At 48.5% G+C, this 20,533-nt stretch overlaps 1 protein-coding gene across 1 annotated transcript in view; it reads right to left on the bottom strand.

Annotated features, from left to right (window-relative positions):
• LOC139263178 (pleckstrin homology domain-containing family G member 3-like) overlaps nt 1-20,533 on the bottom strand; it is a 221,497-nt gene that overhangs the window by 75,510 nt on the left and 125,454 nt on the right. The window contains exon 4 of the mRNA XM_070878852.1: nt 16,083-16,540. Coding sequence (XP_070734953.1) covers nt 16,083-16,540 — 458 coding nt within the window. The remainder of the gene's footprint in view (nt 1-16,082; nt 16,541-20,533) is intronic.

Here is a 20,533-nt window from a genome sequence, read left to right on the forward strand (position 1 = left end):
GCACTCCCTCCGTACTGCACTGGGTGTCTCAGCCTAAATGATGTGCTCAAGTTTCTGGAGTGGAACTCGAACCCATGAACCTCTGACTAAGAGATGGGAGAGCACTGCCCACTACAGACACCTTCCGCTCATCCTGAGCAAGGGATCTTCTCTCCTCGGTTTAATGCACTTGCTTCATGGGTTCTTTGCTTAAGAATTCATAGCAACACATTGGTTTGTGACCCAATTAGATGACTCTTGACTGTCAGTTAAACAGTTTTTCCCACCCCTTCCTCATCTCCAATATTTATATAACTAATATTTTTTTTTTAAGTGTTCAAAGTAAATGGAAAGAGAAACCCACAACCGATCATGGTGCCTATGATTTTTCTGCAGAGTTGCTGGAAGCAGTGCCCCGGAGATTAACTTTTAATTCCTGAAGACTACAGGACAATCTTAAAGAGAATTGGCAATGCTAATCTAGCCAGGTGCACCGCCCAATCCCTTCCCTCCCCTCCATCTTTAATTGTGGGGGCGGGGGGTGGGGAGAGGGAGGAACAGGCCTAGTGCAGAGTTTGTCAAATTGAGGCCCAGTTCAGGTTTGGAGTAGCTTGAATTACTTCACTAGGTATGCAATCCATCACAGGAAGAAACATAACCTCAAAATAAACCTGGGAAAAAAAAATCACTTGTTATTTAAATAACAAACCGAAGATTGGGCAACGTTTCCTTTGAAGACCTCCGAGGTACGGGAAAAGCACTGGTGCATGAGGGGGTTACTAGGCCTCAGGCTTCGCAAATGATTTATGTCTTTCGGAGCACCAGCTCGCTGAGTTGTGTTAATGTTTAAACACTGACGTCTGGAGCAGTCTGACACCTCAGCATTCACTCTGACCACAGACAGCTCCCCTCCCCTCACCCCGATGGCTGATACTCGTTGCAGGGTTCTGTAGGCGCCAACAATTCCTCCCCCGCCCTCCCCCCGCCCCCCACTCCACTCCCACTAAATCAATCTCATTGTGTTTGTGTCTATGTGAATGCCTGAGGGTCGCCACAGTGGAACAAAGATTAGAGTCCGCGGTTAATAGAAGTAGAATTTGTTGCTCTTGTTCCTGCTCCTCTCAATAAGCTGACTTTCTTTCATTCCGACCTTTCACTCGATAGATTGCTGCACCTCACTCAAGTCAGCCGTGGCTCGGTTGGTAGCACTCTTGCCACTGAGTCAGAAGGTTGTGGGTTCAAGGTCCACTTCAGAGACTTGAGCACATAATCCAGACTGACACTCCAGTGCAGTGCTGAGGGAACGCAGCACTGTCAGAGGTGCCATCTTTCAGATGGGACGTTAAACTGAGGCCCCATCTGCCCTCTCAGATGGATGTAAAATATCCCATTGCACTATTTTGAAGAAAAGCAGGGGAGCTCTACCTGGTATCGTGGTCAATATTTATCCCTCAACCAACAGCTAAAAATAGATGATCTAATCATTATGACAATGTGATTTGTGGGATCTTGCTGTGCGCAAATTACCTGCTGCATTTCAGGTGATCACAACAGTGACTGCACTTCAAAAGTGCTTAATTGACTGTGTGAAGCACTTTGGGACGGCCTGAGCCGCTATATAAATATATGCCCTTCCATTCCTTAACAAGATTCTCAAAAGATTGATGAAGTGTTTCAGAGCTGATGAACCATTGTCAACACCACAGATGGCCCAATATTGATGCAGTGCACCAATTACTGCTAAAGGTCGAGAGCGCCTATGGCCCCAATGGAGATCTTACTCATACTGCTCGCTAGATTCACTCCTCACTCTTCAATTCACTAAGAGTGAAACCACTCTATAGTTTTTAGTGCTAGATATAATAAAGTGGTTTCACACTTGCTAAGGATTGTGAGGAAACTTCACCACCATGAGCACGACTCAGAAAATGGCCCCCAGTACTGGAGCTCCTTGATAACTGGTTACTGAACAATGCTAGTAAAGGAACCTGGGTCATCAGTAATACAATTAGCCTGGTTTCTGGGCCGGGCCGCCGCATGTTGCTCCCTCTAATGGCCTCACCCGGAAATCGGCGCGGTCCCAGCCTGCAAGACCATCAGCAGGCTGGGGCCATTAGAGGGAGCAACGTGCGGCAGCATACCACTGCAGGGAGTAGCACGTGCTGCTGCAGGAGGGCGACTGGATTTGACGTCACCCGAATCCAGGTCGCTGATTGGAGTGCGGGCAGGTACAGCTGGAATGGCGAGGTCAGGTCGGAGGAGCGGCGAGAGTTTGTAGAGGGGTATGATCGGGGCCCAGGAGAAGCGTGGGTTCGGGGCCCTGAAGAGGCGAGGGCCCAGGGGCAGCACGGGCCAGCCCACACTGCGATATGTGCGCGCACTAGGTCCGTGCAGCAGAGCAGATTTCCAGTCGTCTTGGGTAATCCTTGCCACTGGACCAAGATCTAGCTCTGTCAAGCCCGTGCGGTGGCTGGTGTGCAACAGCCACCCCACGTTAAAAAAATCCACGCACAGACATCTTCCACCTTTCCACATGTAGTTTGGGACCTGGAATATTAGGTTCTTCATTGAAACACCTGTGAACTCATCCCTTTTTGGCGTGGAAGCAAGTCATCCTCGCTTCGAGGGACTGCCTATGATGATGAAGAATTGGCCTGGTTAGGAACCTGGGTCATCAGTAATATAATTGGCCTGGTTAGCAGGCCTGGGATGGTGCACCCCGTCACTCTGAGTAAATGCACAATCCACAGTGGTGCTGAGCCATCCGTCTTTTGGATGAGACGTTAAACCGAGGCCCCGTCTCCCCTCTCGGGTCGATGTAAAAGATCCCATGGCAGTATTTCAAAGAAGAGCAGGAGAGTTCTCCCTGGTGTCCTGGCCAATATTTATCCCTCAATCAACATAACAAAAACAGATTATCTGGCCATTATCACATTGCTGTTTGTGGGAGCTTGCTGTGTGCAAATTGGCTGCCCGCTTCCCACATTACAACAGTGACTGCACTCCAAAAGTACTTCATTGGCTGTAAAGCGCTTTAAGACATCCGGTGGTCATGAAAGGCGCTATATAAATGCAAGTCTTTATTTCTTTGTTTCTATGAACGAGGAAATTTCAAGTTCCCATCTCTGGTCTGCAACTGACTGACGGTGAAGCTGGAGGAGTGAACTGGAGCAGAGGGAGGAGTGAACTGGAGCAGAGGGAGGAGTGGACTGGAGCAGAGGGAGGAGTGGACTGGAGCAGAGGGAGGAGTGGACTGGAGCAGAGGGAGGAGTGGACTGGAGCAGAGGGAGGAGTGGACTGGAGCAGAGGGAGGAGTGGACTGGAGCAGAGGGAGGAGTGGACTGGAGCAGAGGGAGGAGTGGACTGGAGCAGAGGGAGAGTGAACTGGAGCAGAGTGAGGAATGAACTGGAAAGGGAGAATGAGGGAAAAGGGTGACTAGGGCATGGGTGAGGTGCAGAGGAACTTGTGTCTGTGTCACTGTAACAACTGTATACACAATTTTAAAACAGTTTCACAATCAGATTTAGCGCAAGAGAGCGACCACAATACTCCCGGAAGATATGAGGGACGTTTTCCTAAATTATTGCCACAGTTTTCCACTATACAAGTTGGTTACTCCTGCACCTTGAGTTACGACATGCCTGTACCGCATTTCATGTTCATTGAAACAACACATCATATTTGGGGATGTTTTTGAGTTGCCAGGTTATTTTCTTGGGGCTTTTTCAGCAGTTTGTACCTGTCGGACAACTTTTACCAGTTTTCGAGGTTGACCTGTGGGCTTCAGGGGAGAAAAGGGAAATTTGAAGTGGAGCACAACAGTCAAGGGAGGCGATTGGAGCAGAGCCCTGCCAGTGAAATCAGAGTAACTCAGGGGCATTCATAGAATGATACAGCACAGAACGAGGCTATTTGGCCCATCGTGCCTGTGCCGGCTCTTAGAAAGAACTATCCAATTAGCCCCACTCTCCCCATAATTTCCTCATTGCCCTTTAAATTTTTGCTTTTCAACTATTTATCCAATTCCCTTTTGAAAGTCACTACTGAATCTCCCTATTGCAATGTATGCTCACAGGTTTGTAGAACTGTTGCATTGTGAGTGGCTTAGCCAGTCACGTGATGTTCATAAGACTCAATAAAACCTCAGTCAGTTGGGTCTAGGTCATCTGCAATGAGGTATGCAGTTGTGAGTCTAGTGGATGAACTGGTAATGTACAGTGTGATTGTTAAACCTTTGTTAATAAACCAACTAGTTCTTAAGAATTCATTGCAACACATTGCTATTAAGCAAAGAACCCATGAAGCAAATACATTACACCTATCTACTCTATCAAAACCCCTCATAATTTAGAACACCTCTATTAAAACTTCCCTTAACCTATTCTCTCTAAAGAGAACAATCCCAGCTTCTCTAGGCTCTCCACATAACTGATTATCCTTTGTATAATTCTAGTAAATCTCCTCTGCACCCTCTCCAAGGTGCATTCCTGCTCCACATGCTGTATCGACTCAATATAATGAAGTCTTTGTTTAAACAAGGTCCAAAGGGCAGTCCCAATCCAATCTTTGCTAGGCTGTCTCTCAGATGCAAACTGATGACCCTAACACAATACAATAAATGCCACCGTACTCAAGCATTTGCACAATGTTTGAAGAATCAAATGCAAAGTTAAAAGAGCCAGTCCTGCTGGTCTTGATGTCAAAGGTCAGGTTAGGGTTTCTGCCTTGTCTGAAGGGCATTCTGAAAACCATAATTACAAGAACTGATCCCACATATCACATGACACAGAAGCAAAGACAGACAGGAAAGATGGATTCCTACTTTAACATGGACTTTTGGGCATCAAGTATATATGTTAGAAATTTCCAGAGAGCCCAGTCTGGCTCAAACTTATGCAGGAAGCAAGCCCGAGTCAGGTACTTGTGACTCTCTATAGTTATTAGCCATGGTAGCACTCTCGCTTCTGAGTCAGAAGGTTGTGGGTTCAAGCCCTACTTCAGAGACTTATGCACAGAATCCAGGTTGACACTCCAGTGTAGTACTGAGGGAGCAGTGCACTGTCTGAGGTGCCGTCTTTCAGATGTGCTGTTAAACCGAGGCCCCGTCTGCCCTAACCAGTAAATGTAAAAGATCCCATGGCACTATTTCGAGGAAGAGTAGGGTAGTTTATCCTGATGTCCTGGCCAATAAATAATTCCTCAAACTTACATCAACAACAGATTATCTGGTCATTATCTCAGCGCTGTTTGTGGAACCTCAAATTGGCTGCTGTGTTTCCTACATTACACTTCAAATGTACTTCATTTGTAAAGATTTCTGAGACGTCCGGAGGTCATGAAAGGCGCTATACAAATGCAATTCTTTCTTTACAGTTACACAGATCGAGTCGGCCACAGAAAGATGATAAAGTTACAGCTTTCCCAGTCGTTCCAAGATGGCGCCCCTGACAGAGGCAAACAAGAACTGGCAGTGTGGAGTTGACCTAAAGTTTAATAATAGGTGTGTGAAATGCTTGTACCACATCCAGGTGAATAGTGAGAAACACCTAGCTGACAATTATATATTTTGTCCTTCCACACTTGGGAAAAATGGGAAGGGATTTGGTCCACTGGGAATCTATACAATGATAAGAATGGAAGGGGTTTGATCCACTGGGAATCTATACAATGATAAGAATGGAAGATGTTAGGTCCACTGGGAATCTATACAATGAGAATGAATGGGAAAGGGTTTGGTCCATTTGGAAGGGTGGGAAGAGGTTAGCAACTTTGGGATTCTGAGCAGTGGGAGTGAATGGAAAGGGGTTTGGTACATTGAAACTCTATGCTGAGATTGTGCTTCATGTGGGTAGGGGTTTATTGATACTCCTGATATTGTATATACAGCCTACAATAGACCACCTCGCTCACCCTAGGGTTTCAGTAAGTGTAATGGTGGGTGTGTGGAATCTTGCACTACACCCAGTTGAAGTGGCAAAAACGGCACAGTTAGAACTTGAGTTGTATCTGAAGAGAGAATTGCAAGCTGTGCTACACAAGGGTGTGAAGATCTGGTGGTTACAGATCTGTCACTGGCGATGGGAGTAATGAGTGCAATTTGAAGTGGTGACTTTCGAGTGTTACACAAGAAGTGTATTGACACAATGATGGAAGGTGTTGGCTTAATTGTGATTACGTTTCCTATAGAGTGAAGGTCCATACAGACCCACTTCTAATATGATGGAAATTTTATTTACGTCTATACTTCTCGGTTGTCACACTACAATGTCACACACTGTCTAATGCAGAGAGTACACAGAAAACACTCCAAAACAGAAAGTACTAGAGCCATAATGTTCTCAAGCTATTAATTGACTTTCATAAAAACAAATCTGGTTTTGATCTCCAGCCAGCATTACGAATAACCTTTCAAGGAACTAACCCTGTGACCATTAAACATCAACTTGCCTTAAAAGGGACTCACTGCCACACTTCAGCAGAATAATAATGATTTGTGTTTCACATGTGATCACAGTCCTGTGTTTGTTTGAGTGGGATTGCTTTCCTATTGTGTGTGTTGGTACAAATATGTTAGATGAGCCCAATGGACTATGTCTTCTTGGTGGACCCCAACCACTGGGGCAGGACACTCTGATGTTGGGCGAAGGGGAAGAGGATTGTTCCACAAAAGTATCTACTCATTGATTATCTCTAGTATGAAATAGGGCAACGAGTCATAACTGGGAACACTGGGAAGTGCACAGATAACTGTAATGTATGCACCTGTGAGTATGCTCAAGGGGTTGACGGGACTGGCTCTGCAAGGGCCGGGCGTGGAGGTTGTCCTCTCGACTTATGCTGATTACATGCTCCTTATGGTCGAGGATCCCCTTGACCTGCGGCGGATGCGTGAATGCCAGGAGATTTACTTGGCCTCCGCCAGGATCAACTGGGAGAAATATTCTGGACTCCCAGTGGGTCAGTGGCGGGTGGACTCCCTGCCGGAGGAGCTCCGGTCTTTTGCCTGGAGCACGACCCATCTCCTCTATCTTGGAGTCTACCTTAGCCCCAACGAGGAAGCCTGGCCGGCGAACTGGCAAGAGCTGGAGGCCAAAGTCGCCGCTGGACAGGACTGCTCCGAGTGCTGTTCTACGCTCGTCATAAACCAGCTGGTAGCCGCTATGCTGTGGTACCGGTTGGTCACTTTGACCCCCTTCCCCTGCGTTTATCACCAAGATACAGAAGAAGCTGGTCGACTTCTTCTGGAACAACAGGAAGCACTGGGTCTCTGCTGCGGTTCCGAGTCTCCCGCTTAGGGAGGGCGGTCAGGCGTTGGCGTGCGTCAGTACCCAGCTAGCGACTTTCCGTCTTCAGGCACTGCAGAGATACCTGTATGTCGAGCACCCTCCTAGATGGTGTGCGCTGGTGACGTATTTCTTCCGCCAGCAGTACTGCCTCAATTATGACTTTAATATGCATATAGATTGGGCTAACCAAACTGGAAACAATACGGTGGAGGAGGATTTCCTGGAGTGCATAAGAGATGGTTTCCTAGACCAATATGTCGAGGAACCATCTAGGGGGGGGAGGCCATCTTAGACTGGGTGTTGTGTAATGAGAGAGGATTAATTAGCAATCTCGCTGTGCGAGGCCCCTTGGGGAAGAGTGACCATAATATGGTGAAATTCTACATTAGGATGGAGAATGAAACAGTTAATTCAGAGACCATGGTCCAAAACTTAAAGAAGGGTAATTTTGAAGGTATGAGGCGTGAATTGGCCAGAATAGATTGGCGAATGATACTTAAGGGGTTGACAGTGGATGGGCAATGGCAGACATTTAGAGACTGCATGGATGAAATACAACAATTGTACATCCCTGTCTGGCGTAAAAATAAAAAAAAGGTGGCTCAACCGTGGCTATCAAGGGAAATCAGGGATAGTATTAAAGTCAAGGAAGTGGCATACAAATTGGCCAGAAATAGCAGCGATCCTGGGGACTGGGAGAAATTTAGAACTCAGCAGAGGAGGACAAAGGGTTTGATTAGGGCAGGGAAAATAGAGTACGAGAGGAAGCTTGCAGGGAACATTAAAATGGACTGCAAAAGCTTCTATAGATATGTAAAGAGAAAAAGGTTAGTAAAAGCAAACGTAGGCCCCCTGAAGTCAGAATCAGGGAAGTCATAACTGGGAACAAAGAAATGGCAGACCAATTGAACAAGTACTTTGGTTCGGTATTCACTAAGGAGGACACAAACAACCTTCCGGATATAAAAGGGGTCGGGGGGTCTAGTAAGGAGGAGGAACTGAGGGAAATCTTTATTAGTAGGGAAATTGTGTTGGGGAAATTGATGGGATTGAAGGCCAATAAATCCCCAGGGCCTGATGGACTGTATCCCAGAGTACTTAAGGAGGTGGCCTTGGAAATAGCGGATGCATTGACAGTCATTTTCCAACATTCCATTGACTCTGGATCAGTTCCTATGGAGTGGAGGTTAGCCAATGTAACCTCACTTTTTAAAAAAGGAGGGAGAGAGAAAACAGGGAATTATAGACCAGTCAGCCTGACCTCAGTAGTGGTTAAAATGATGGAATCAATTATTAAGGATGTCAGAGCAGCGCATTTGGAAAGAGATGACATGATAGGTCCAAGTCAGCATGGATTTGTGAAAGGGAAATCATGCTTGACAAATCTTCTGGAATTTTTTGAGGATGTTTCCAGTAGAGTGGACAAGGGAGAACCAGTTGATGTTGTGTTTTTGGACTTTCAGAAGGCTTTCGACAAGGTCCCACACAAGAGATTAATGTGCAAAGTTAAAGCACATGGGATTGGGGGTAGTGTGCTGACGTGGATTGAGAACTGGTGGGCAGACAGGAAGCAAAGAGTAGGAGTAAATGGGTACTTTTCAGAATGGCAGGCAGTGACTAGTGGGGTACCGCAAGGTTCTGTGCTGGAGCCCCAGCTGTTTACATTGTACATTAATGATTTGGACGAGGGGATTAAATGTAGTATCTCCAAATTTGCGGATGACACTAAGTTGGGTGGCAGTGTGAGCTGTGAGGAGGATGCTATGAGGCTGCAGAGTGACTTGGATAGGTTAGGTGAGTGGGCAAATGCATGGCAGATGAAGTATAATGTGGATAAATGTGAGGTTATCCACTTTGGTGGTAAAAACATAGAGATAAATTATTATCTGAATGGTGACAGATTAGGAAAAGGGGAGGTGCAACGAGACTTGGGTGTCATGGTACATCAGTCATTGAAGGTTGGCATGCAGGTACAGCAGGCAGTTAAGAAATCAAATGGCATGTTGGCCTTCATAGTGAGGGGATTTGAGTACAGGGGCAGGGAGGTGTTACTACTGTTGTACAGGGCCTTGGTGAGGCCACACCTGGAGTATTGTGTACAGTTTTGGTCTCCTAACTTGTGGAAGGACATTCTTGCTATTGAGGGAGTGCAGCGAAGGTTCACCAGACTGATTCCCGGGATGGCGGGACTGACATATCAAGAAAGACTGGATCAACTGGGCTTGTATTCACTGGAGTTCAGAAGAATGAGAAGGGTTCTCATAGAAACGTTTAAAATTCTGACGGGTTTAGACAGGTTAGATGCAGGAGGAAGAATGTTCCCAATGTTGGGGAAGTCCAGAACTAGGGGTCACAGTCTAAGGATAAGGGGAAAGCCATTTAGGACTGAGATGAGGAGAAACTTCTTCACCCAGACAGTGGTGAACTGTGGCATTCTCCAACACAGAAAGTTGTTGAAGCCAATTCACTAAATATATTCAAAAAGGAGTTAGATGTAGTCCTTACTACTAGGGGGATCAAGGGATATGGCGAGAAAGCAGGAATGGGGTACTGAAGTTGCATGTTCAGCCATGAACTCATTGAATGGCGGTGCAGGCTCGAAGGGCCGAATGGCCTACTCCTGAACCTATTTTCTATGTTTCTATGACACACAGCTTCTGTTTGTGAGCCTGGGGGGCGTTAGGACCACCATGCGGGGGCTGCCTGTCTCATCAGGAACTCAGCAGGCTCTGGAACAGAGTCGTCACCAAGCACAGCTCTCCACCGTCTGGAGTGGTGGCTGTCCTGCAGGAGCCGCTGCTCAGGAATCCGTACCTCTAAGTGGCAGGAGGAAGAGAGGGCTGTGGCTGGCAAGGTGACCAGGGTCAGGGACCTGCTCAATGGCAGAGGAGCGGGCTGGATGGCGCCAGACATGCTGGCACAGCGCCTAAACTGGGCCAATGTCCGGCACGCGGCTAATGCCATCGAGTCGCTAAAAACAGCACTGGGCCCTGACTCCGTTAGGTGTGTCGAGGAGGCTCATGCACGTGGGGATATCCCCGTCTGGACGGAATTCCTCATCGGCGCCAAGCCCCGGAACCTCCCTCGGGAGCCGGCGCCTCTAAACTTGAGCCTCCTCGGGGAAATCCCCTCCGTGCCTTTCAGTTCTGCGCGGAGGGGTTTCCTGTACGGGCTGCTCCTGCACACTCTCCACCTTGCCATCCTCGTCTGCGTCCGGACACGCCATGGCGCACCATCATGCCATCCGGAAGAGGTGGGGGTCCCCAATGGAGTGCACTCTACGCGGAAGTCCTCCTACTATTTATTGGGGACTTGGCCTGGAGGGTGGTGCATGGAGCAGTCCCGTGCAATAAGTTTTTAAGTCGGTTCACGGGCTCCCAGGCCGCCTGCAATTTCTGCGGTCTGGAAGAGTCCGTGTTCCATGTTTTTATGGAATGTGCGAGGTTGTAGCCCGTTTTTCATTATTTGAAGGGGCTGCTCCTCAAATTCTGGCTGCACTTCAGTCCCACACTCCCGATCTTTGGGCACCTTGTGCAGAGGGGAGTGGGCAGGTCGGAAGGCCTCCTCATAGGACTGCTCCTGGGCATGGCCAAGGAGGCCATCAGCCGGTCCAGGCAGCGGGCGGTCGATTAGCCTGACTGCCTGCCTCTCTTCCACGGTTACATCCGAGCCAGGGTGTCTCTGGAGATGGAGCACGCAGTGTCCACCGGTACGCTCGCGGCCTTCCGCGAGAGGTGGGCGCCGGAGGGATTGGAGTGCATCATCACCCCCGGCAACCAAATTTTAATTTGATTACTATTAAAGTCTCATTTGTTTATTGTGCCGTTTTTTTTGGAGTCCCCCCGCCCACCTCCCCCCCACCTTTAGCCTGGGGGCACTTGTATTATTTGCGTTTTTAGTGCCCTAAAAAAAAAACACAAAAAAAAACAGAGGGGCACTTGTTTGAAAGTGTTTGATGTGCCCCCCCCCCCCGCCCCCACTTTAGTGAGGGGCACTTGATTTAATTGTTTAACTGTTTTTCCACAAAAATAGTTGCAGAGCTGTTAAAGTTGACGGGACTGGCTCTGCAAGGGCCGGGCGTGGAGGTCGTCCTCTCGGCTTACGCCGATGACGTGCTCCTCATGGTCGAGGATCCCGTTGACCTGCGGAGGATGCGTCAGTGCCAAGAGATTTACTCGGGCGCATCCTCCACCAGGATCAACCGCGAGAAATATTCCAGACTCCTAGTGGGTCAGTGGCGAGTGGATTTCCTGCCGGAGTTCAGGCCTGTTGCCTGGAGCACGACCCATCTCCTCTATCTGGGAGTCTACCTTAGCCCCAACGAGGAAGCCTGGCCGGCGAACTGGCAAGAGCTGGAGGCCAAAGTCGCCGCTCGTCTTGGGCACTGGACCGTACTGCTCCGAGTGCTATCCTACAGGGGTTGAGCATTAGTCATAAACCAGCTGGTAGCCGCTATGCTGTGGTACCGGTTGGTCACTTTGACCCTCCCAGTGTTTGTCACCAAGATACAGAAGAAGCTGGTCGACTTCTTTTGGAACAACAGGAAGCACTGGGTTTCTGCTGCGGTTGAGTCTCCCGCTTATGGAGGGTGGTCAGTCGTTGGTGTGCGTCAGCACCCAGTTAGCGACTTTCTGTCTTCACACCCTGCAGAGATACCTTTACGTCGAGCCCCCTCCTAGGTGGTGTGTGCTGGCGACGTATTTCCTCCGCCAGCAGTACTGCCCCAATTATGACACGCAGCTCCTGTTTGTGAGCCTGGAGGGGCATCAGGACCGTCATGCAGGAGCTGCCTGTCTTTTACCAGGAACGCATCAGGGTCTGGAACAGAGTCGCCACCAAGCGCAGCTCTCCCCCATCTGGAGTGGCGGCTGTCCTGCAGGAGCCGCTGCTCAGGAATCTGTACCTCCACGACCGCGGTTTTAGGTGGCAGGCAGATGAGAGGGCTGTGTCTGGCAAGGTGACCAGGGACCTGCTCGATGGCGGAGGAGCGGACTGGATGGCGCCAGAGGAGCTGGCATGGCGCCTATCCTGGGCCGACGTCCGGCGCACGGCCGATGCCATCGAGTCGCTAAAAACAGCACTGGGCCCTGACTCTTAGGTGTGTCGAGGAGGCTCAAGCACATGGGGCAATCCCATCCAAACTGACCCCCATCCGGACGGAATTTCTCATCGGCACCAAGCCCGAAACCTCCTTCGGGAGCCAGCGCCTCACAACTTGAGTCTGCTCAGGGAAATCCCCTCCGTGCCGTTCAGTTCTGCGCGGAGGCAATTGCTGTATGGGCTGCTCTTGCACATTCTCCATGTTGCCATCCTCGTCTGCCATCCAGACACGCCATGACACACCATCTTACCATCCTGAGGCGGCGGGGGTCCCCAATGGTGCGATCTCTACGTGGGAGTCCTCCCTCTATTTATTGGGGACTTGGCCCGCGCAATATATTTTTAAGTCAGTTCATGGGCTCCCAGGCCGCCTGTAATTTCTGCGGTCTAGAGGAGTCCGTATTCCGGTGTATGTTGCGTGTGCGGGGTTACAGCCCCTCTTCCAATATCTAAAGGGGCTGCTCCTCAAATTCTGGTTGCACTTCAGTCCCACACTCCTGATCTTTGGGCACCCTGTGCGGAGGGGAGCGGGTAAGTCCGAAGGCCTCCTCGTAGGACTGCTCCTGGGCATGGCCAAGGTGGCTATCAACCGGTCCAGGCAGCGGGAGGTCGAGGAGGTCGTTCAGCCTGACTGCCTGCCTCTCTTCCACGGTTACATCCGAGCTAGGGTGTCCCTGGAGATGGAGCACGCGGTGTCTACCGGTACGCTCGCGGCCTTCCGCAAGAGGTGGGCGCCGGAGGGACTGGAGTGCATCATCACCCCCGGCAACTAAATTTCAATTTGACGTTTTAAGTTTAAAGTTTAATTTGTTCAAATTGTCGGTTTTCATGCCTCTTTAATAAGGGGGCATTTGATTTACGTTTTGATTTACAGATGCAATAAAATAGTTGTAGAGCTGTTGAGTTGGGAGTGACTTAGCCAGTCACATGATGTTCACAAGACTCAATAAACCCCCAGCTAGTTGGGTTCGGAGGATCCATGATGAGGCAGTGGATGTGAGCCTGGTGGACGAACTGGTAATGTGTAGTGTGATTGTTAAACCTTTGCTAAAAAACCAACTAGTTCTTAATAGCAATGTGTTGATATGAATTCTTAAGCAAAGATCCTTTAAAGCAAATACATTACAGTAACCATGGTCTGTGTGATATCGTCATTTCCCACTCTGGTACTGAGCCCATATGGATCAATATTGTTCCAGGTTCAATCCCAGTACTGTACCAACGTGGTTGATCTCAGCTGGTAGAGAAGTGGGACCAAGAACATCCAGCCAAAATCCTCGGTCTTAGTTAGCGCTCAATGATCCTGGTTGGAAAGCAGCACGTGAAGGTTAAGTGAGCTTAGGATTTGGTTCTGATGCTCCCCGTGGTGGAATAGTCCACTATCTCGGACCACGTGTGGCCACCTGAGGGAAGCACTGAAAGCTGGCCGGCAGCTATATCACAGAAAGGGCTGGGTGAAGAAAAAAAACCTGGAGGCAAAAATTAAATGTTGCAGATAACTCTTCTTAAAAGTTTCAGGTAAAAAAACATTTATGAAAGGGAAATCATGCTTGACAAATCTTCTGGAATTTTTTTGAGGATGTAACTAGTAGAATGGACAAGAGAGAACTAGTGGATGTGGTGTATTTGGACTTTCAAAAGGCTATTGACAAGGTCCCACACAAGAGATTGGTGTGCAAAATCAAAGCACATGGTATTGGGGGTAATGTACTGACGTGGATAGAGAACTGGTTGGCAGACAGGAAGCAGAGAGTCGGGATAAACAGGTCCTTTTCAGAATGGCAGGCAGTGACTAGTGGGGTGCCACAGGGCTCAGTGCTGGGACCCCAGCTATTTACAATATACATTAATGATTTAGATGAAGGAATTGAGTGTAATATCTCCAAGTTTGCAGATGACACTAAACTGGGTGGCAGTGTGAGCTGTGAGGAGGACGCTAAGAGGCTGCAGGGTGACCTAGACAGTTTAGGTGAGTGGGCAAATGCACGGCAGATGCAGTATAATGTGGATAAATGTGAGGTTAGCCACTTTGGGGGCAAAAACACGAAGGCAGATTATCATCTGAATGGCGGCAGATTAGGAAAAGGGGAGGTGCAACGAGACCTGGGCGGTCATGGTACATCAGTCATTGAAGGTTGGCATGCAGGTACAGCAGCCGATGAAGAAAGCAAATGGTATGTTGGCCTTCATAGCTAGGGGTTTTGAGTATAGGAGCAGGGAGGTCTTACTGCCTGGAATATTGAGTTCAGTTTTGGTCTCCTAATCTAAGGAAGGACGTTCTTCCTATTGAGGGAGTGCAGCGAAGGTTCACCAGATTGATTCCCAGGATGACTGGACTGACATATGAGGAGAGGCTGGATCGACTGGGCCTTTATTCACTGGAGTTTAGAAGGATGAGAGGGAATCTCATAGAAACATATAAAATTGTGACGGGACTGGACAGGTTAGATGCAGGAAAAATGTTCCCAATGTTGGGGAAATCCAGAACCAGGAGACACAGTCTAAGGATAAGGGGTAATCCATTTAGGATTGAGATGAGGAGAAACTTCTTCACTCAGAGAGTTGTTAACCTGTGGAATTCCCTACCGCAGAGAGTTGTTGATGCCAGTTCGTTGGATATATTCAAGAGGGAGTTGGATATGGCCCTTACAGCTAAAGGGATCAAGGGGTATAGAGAGAAAGCAGGAAAGGGGTACTGAAGGAATGATCAGCCATGATCTTATTGAATGGTAGTGCAGGCTCGAAGCACCGAATGGCCTACTCCTGCACCTATTGTCTATGTTTCTAAGTTACCACATGGTCTTTGGGCCAACCTCCAGTAGGAGATGATTCTCCCGCCCCCCCACCCCTCTTTCGGTGCCACAAGCCAGAGATTTGATTGATTTGGAGGACAGATTTGCATTTTTAATAGCACTTTTCACAACCTCAGAACTTTCCAAAATGCTTTACAGCCAATTACGTCCTTTTTTGAGGCGTAGTCACTGTTGTAATGTAGGAAATGCAGCAGCCAATTTGCACACAGAAAGGTCCCTCAAACAACGATGTGATAATGACAAGATAATCTGTATTTTCATCATGGTGGTTGAGGGATAAATATTTGGCCATGACAGTGGGGAGTAATCCCCTGCTCTTTTTCGAATAGTGCCATGAGATCTTTTACGTCCACCCGAGAGGGCAAACGGGGCTTCGATTTAATGTCTCATCTGAAAGAAGGCACCTCCACAGTGCAGCACTCCCTCAGTACTGCACGGGGAGTGTCAGCCTAGATTTATGTGCTCAAATCTCTGGAGTGGGGCTTGAACCCACAACCTTCTCAATCTGAGGTAAGCCATAAACTGACAACTGAGGCAGACCGTGCCAGTTGAAGATATATTTTGCACTGCCCTGATCGCAGCAAGCTCTAACCGAATTGAACTAGATTCCTTAAAGGGATCCTTCTATCCTCAGGTGGTGCAGGGTGTATCATAGAATCTTACAGCACAGAGGGGGCCATTCGGCCCATTGCGTCTGTGCCAGCTCATTGAAAGAGCTGTCCAATTAGTCCCACTCCTTCCCAATAGCACCGAAAATTTTCCTTTTCAAGTAAACTGTCAGTTCCAATCTCATTCCCATTTCCTGATTCGTCTCATCTTTTCTCTTGCTTTAAAAAAAAATCCAATCTCGTTGGCATTCTGCTCAGAGGGCCGAGGCCCGTCGAAAGAAGGTTAGACACCCACCTCAATGATGCTCCGCAAGTCCTGCACATACATGCGCTCAGTCTCAATTATTTCCATGACGACCCTGTCCACGTAAGACAGCTTGGGGTTGGGGGCCATGGCTCTAGTTGCTATGGGAGACAAAGGGGCCTGGCGGAAGTTGACGTTAAGGCTCAGCCGGTCCGGCGTGTTGTTGTTGTTGTTGCTGCACGCCCGGTCAGCCCTGAGTGCGCGCAAAGGCGGAGCCAGCTCCACTCGGACATCCTCCTCTGTGCGGGGCGGGGTCTCCGGGGGGTGGGCTCCGGGGGCCGGGGCCTCGAAGGGGACGCGGCAGTCCTGCCAGGAGCCCGAGGAGCTGGCGCTCATGGGCCGCTCGTCCAACCAGTCCGTGTTGACCGACGTAGAGCTGGTGGAGGCGGTGACTGTGGACATCCTGTCATGGCTGCTCAGAGAAGAGGCGGAAGAAGTCCTGGGAGATTCTAGGAGAGGCAAGAAAAAATAGAACATTTTTATAGTTCCTCACGTCAAACATTTAGGAATCTATTTTTTTTTTCCCCCCAGAGACCTGGCTTAATAGGCTAGAGGTCATGCAGATATTTCATTCCATGGGCACCCTGGACGTCCATGAACAGGTCTCTGCAGGACTCCAGCGTAATCATCCCCACCTATTGGCATGATAACAGGTAATAAACCTCAACTTACAAGGTGTCAGCAAAGGAAAGACTTGCGCCTTTCATGACCTTAGGATGACCCAAAGCGCTTTACAGCCAATGAAATACTTTTTGAAGTGCAGTCACTGTTGTAATGCAGGAAATGCGGTAGCACAGCAAGCTCCCACAAACAGCTATGTGATAATGACCACATAATCTGTTTTCTCAGTGATGTGGGTTGAAGGTAAAACCAACACAGAGGCAAGAGTACAGCCCGCTGAGTCACGGCTGTCTCGGGAAGTTCGAACGGAGAGAATAAAGAATTTTTAGAAGCCTGAGTCCTCTGTAAACCAAATGGATCGGTGTAGATCAGCTGGAGCGGAGGGTGCCAATCACCTCGTCTCTGACTTGGAAACACGTCCGTCATTAAAGTCTTTGCAGTGATCTTCTTAACCCATTTTCTGTTGTTCCAGTTAGGAGGATTACCTTGAGCTTACTGTGGGGGGAGGGGAGAGGCAGAGGGAAGCGAGGCCGACATGTCAAAAGGCCTTACTCCGAACCTGACTGATAATTTTCATCCACCCCTCAGATCTCTGGCCGGAACCCCACAGGGCTTTGACAGATGGGACAAAAAATATTATACACAGCGGGTGGTATCCCATTCCAGGCAGCTGGGAGGGAGAGGAGGCCGGGGAAGGGGAGGGGGATTGGGAGTGGGAGATGAAGGCCCTAGGAAGGGGAGGGAGACTGGGAGGGGGAGGTGAAGGCCTGGAAAGGGGAGGGGGCCTAGGAGGTGAAGGCCCTGGAAAGGGGAGGGGGCCTGGGAGCCAGGGAGGGAGAGGAGGCGGGGTCCTGGGAGGGGGAGGGAGAGAGAGGCGGGGGCCTGGGAGGTCAGATCCAACCTTTGGAAACCCAGGTTGTTTATTCACATAAACCATTTAGGTTGTGAAATGAGCCTGGAAGAGATGAGCTCTCGGCTGTGTTGAACCAACAGCTCCACACCTACTATTTTGTGCTCACCCATCACCCCTGTGCTCGCTGACCTACATTGGCTCACGGTCCAGCAACGCCTCAATTTTAAAATCCTCATCCTTGTTCTCAAATCCCTCCATGGCCTCGCCCCTCCCCATCTCTGTAAACACCCTCCAGCCCTGTAACCTCCTGAGAATTCTGCACTCCTCCACTCTGGTTCTGTGCATCCCCTACTCGCTCCACCATTGGCCAAGCCCATGGAATAAAAAGGACAGTGGCAGCATGTACACGAAATTGGCTAAGTGACAGGATAGAGAGAGTAGTGGTGAACGGTTGTTTTTCGGACTGGAGGAGGGTATACATGGTGTTCCCCAGGGGTCGGTCCTAGGACCACTGCTTTTCTTGATGTATATTAATGACTTGGACTTGGGTGTGCAGGGCACAATGTACTTCATTGTGCAGTGAATAGTGAGGAGGATAGTGATCGACTTCAAGAATACATAGACAGCAGACATGTGATAGATGAAACTAAACGTAGAAAAGTGTGAAGTGATACCTTTTGGTAGGAAGAACGAGGAGAGGCAATACAAACTAAAGGGTACAATTCTAAAGCGGGTGCATGAACAGAGAGACTGGGGGTATATGTGCACAACTCATTGAAGGTGGCAGGGCAGGTTGAGAAAGCAGTTAAAAAAAGCAACGGGATCCTGGGTTTCATGAATAGAGGTGTAGAATACAAAAGCGTGGAAATTAAGATGAACCTGTATAAAACACTGGCTCAGCCTCAACTGCAGTATTGTGTCCAATTCTGGGCACCGCACTATAAAAAGGATGTGAAGGCCTTAGAGAGGGTGCAGAAAAGATTCCAGGGATGAGGGACTTCAGTTACGCGGATAGATTGGAGAAACTAGGGTTGTTCTCCTTAGAGCAGAGAAGGTTGAGAGGAGATTTGATAGAAGTGTTCAAAATCATGAGGGGTCTAGACAGAGTAGATAGAGAGAAACTGTTCCCATTAGCAGAAGAGTTGAGCACCAGAGGACACAGATTTAAGGTGATTGGCAAAAGAACCAGAGGCGACACGAGGAAAAAAAATGTTATGCAAAGAATGGTTAGGATCTGGAATGCACTGCCTGAAAGGGAAGTGGTGACTGATTCAATTGTGGCTTTCAAAAGGGAATTGGATAAGTTCCTGATGGAAAAAATTTTGCAGGGCTCTTGCAGAGAGCTGGTCTCTTTTTGTGCTGTAACTATTCTATGATTGGCCACCGTGCCTTCAGTTGCTGGAGCCCTAAGCTCTGGAATTCCCTCGTTAAACTGCTCCGCCTCTCGCTCCTACAAGAAGTTTCTTAAAACCTAGCTCTTGACCAAGTTTTTGGTCACCTGTCCCAACATCTCCTTCTTTGGTCAGCGTCAAACTTTGTCTGATAACGCGCCTGAATGCTTTGGGACATTTTGCTATGTTAAAGGCGCTATATAAATACAAGTTGGCTGCTCCATTCCACAGTGCCTGGTACTTTGCACCATGGAGCTGATTTTGCTGGGGGTGTGGGTGGAGGGGGGGGTGAGGTGGAGTTTACTCCATAGTTTCCTAATAAAGTCACTGCGGCACGCAGGGATATGGGTCTACGGTCATTTGCAAACTCACCCAAGTGCTCACTCTTCATTTATAAGCATTGACAGGCTATTTGACTGGAGAGCATCACAGTTGGGCCTGGCCTTGTGTTCACTCAATTTCCTCTCGTGCACGCATTAAATCAGGAATTGTTTGCAGTTTCGCCGCACCCCCCACCACCCCCACTCCTTTAAACGAGAAAAAGAATGAACTTGCATTGCTATAGCGCCCTTCATGACCTCAGGATGTCCCTAAGCGCTTTGAAGTACTTTTGACGTGTAATTACTGTTGTAATGTAGGAAACTTTACCCTTGAGCAATGTTCCCTTTAAGATGCACGGCCATGCAGTAATGAGAAAGGTCCCGTGCAGGCTGCTCACTGGATTTTACATTGTGAATACCACACATGCGCAGAGATTTAAAGGGACCGTGCATTAAAAGAAACAGGCCGCAGAGAACAAAGCGCAGCTCACGGGGATCCCGAGCCGCAGTTGGAGTGAAAGATTGTTAGTCTTCAGCCTCATTCACAGAGCAAGAATCTCCGCTGACGGACTTCAAAATGTTCTCGCATATTGAGTGCAACAACTTGCATTTATATAGCACCCTTAATGTAGTAAAACGCCACAAGGCTCTTCACACGAGCGTTATCAGACCAACACTGACACCGAGCCACATAAAGAGATATTAGGACAGGTAATCGAAAGTTTGGTCAAAGAGGCAAGTTTTAAGGAGCGTCTTAAAAGGAGAATAAAGAGGTTTGGGGAAGCAATTCCAGAGCTTCGGGTCTAGGCAGCTGAAGACACAGCCGCCAATGGTGGGCAAAGAAATCAGGGACTGGAATAGTTTAGAGGTAATAAAGGTATGGGAGAAAGTTTCAGCAGCAGATGAGCTGAGGCAGGGACGGAGACAGGCACTAATGGTGGGGTGAATAAAGTCACTGCACAAATTAGATAACTGCACAAATTAGTTTGATGCTCAATCAGTGGAGGAGTCTAGAAGATATGCTTTTAATATTTAACGATTGTAGACTTTTTTTTTTTTAAAATATCCATAGCTCCGATTGATGCTTTGCAGGAGTGGGGTTGTTCTTTAGGCCATTCAGCCCCTCGAGTCTGTTCTTCTGTTCAATATAGCATGGCTGATCTGTATCTTAACTCCATCTACCCGCCTTGGTTCTGTAACCATCAATACCCTTGCCAAACAAAAATCTACCACTCTCAGCTGAGAAAGTTCCCGATT

The sequence above is a fragment of the Pristiophorus japonicus genome, chromosome 4 (assembly GCF_044704955.1).
Source record: "Pristiophorus japonicus isolate sPriJap1 chromosome 4, sPriJap1.hap1, whole genome shotgun sequence".
Lineage (NCBI taxonomy): Eukaryota > Metazoa > Chordata > Chondrichthyes > Pristiophoridae > Pristiophorus > Pristiophorus japonicus.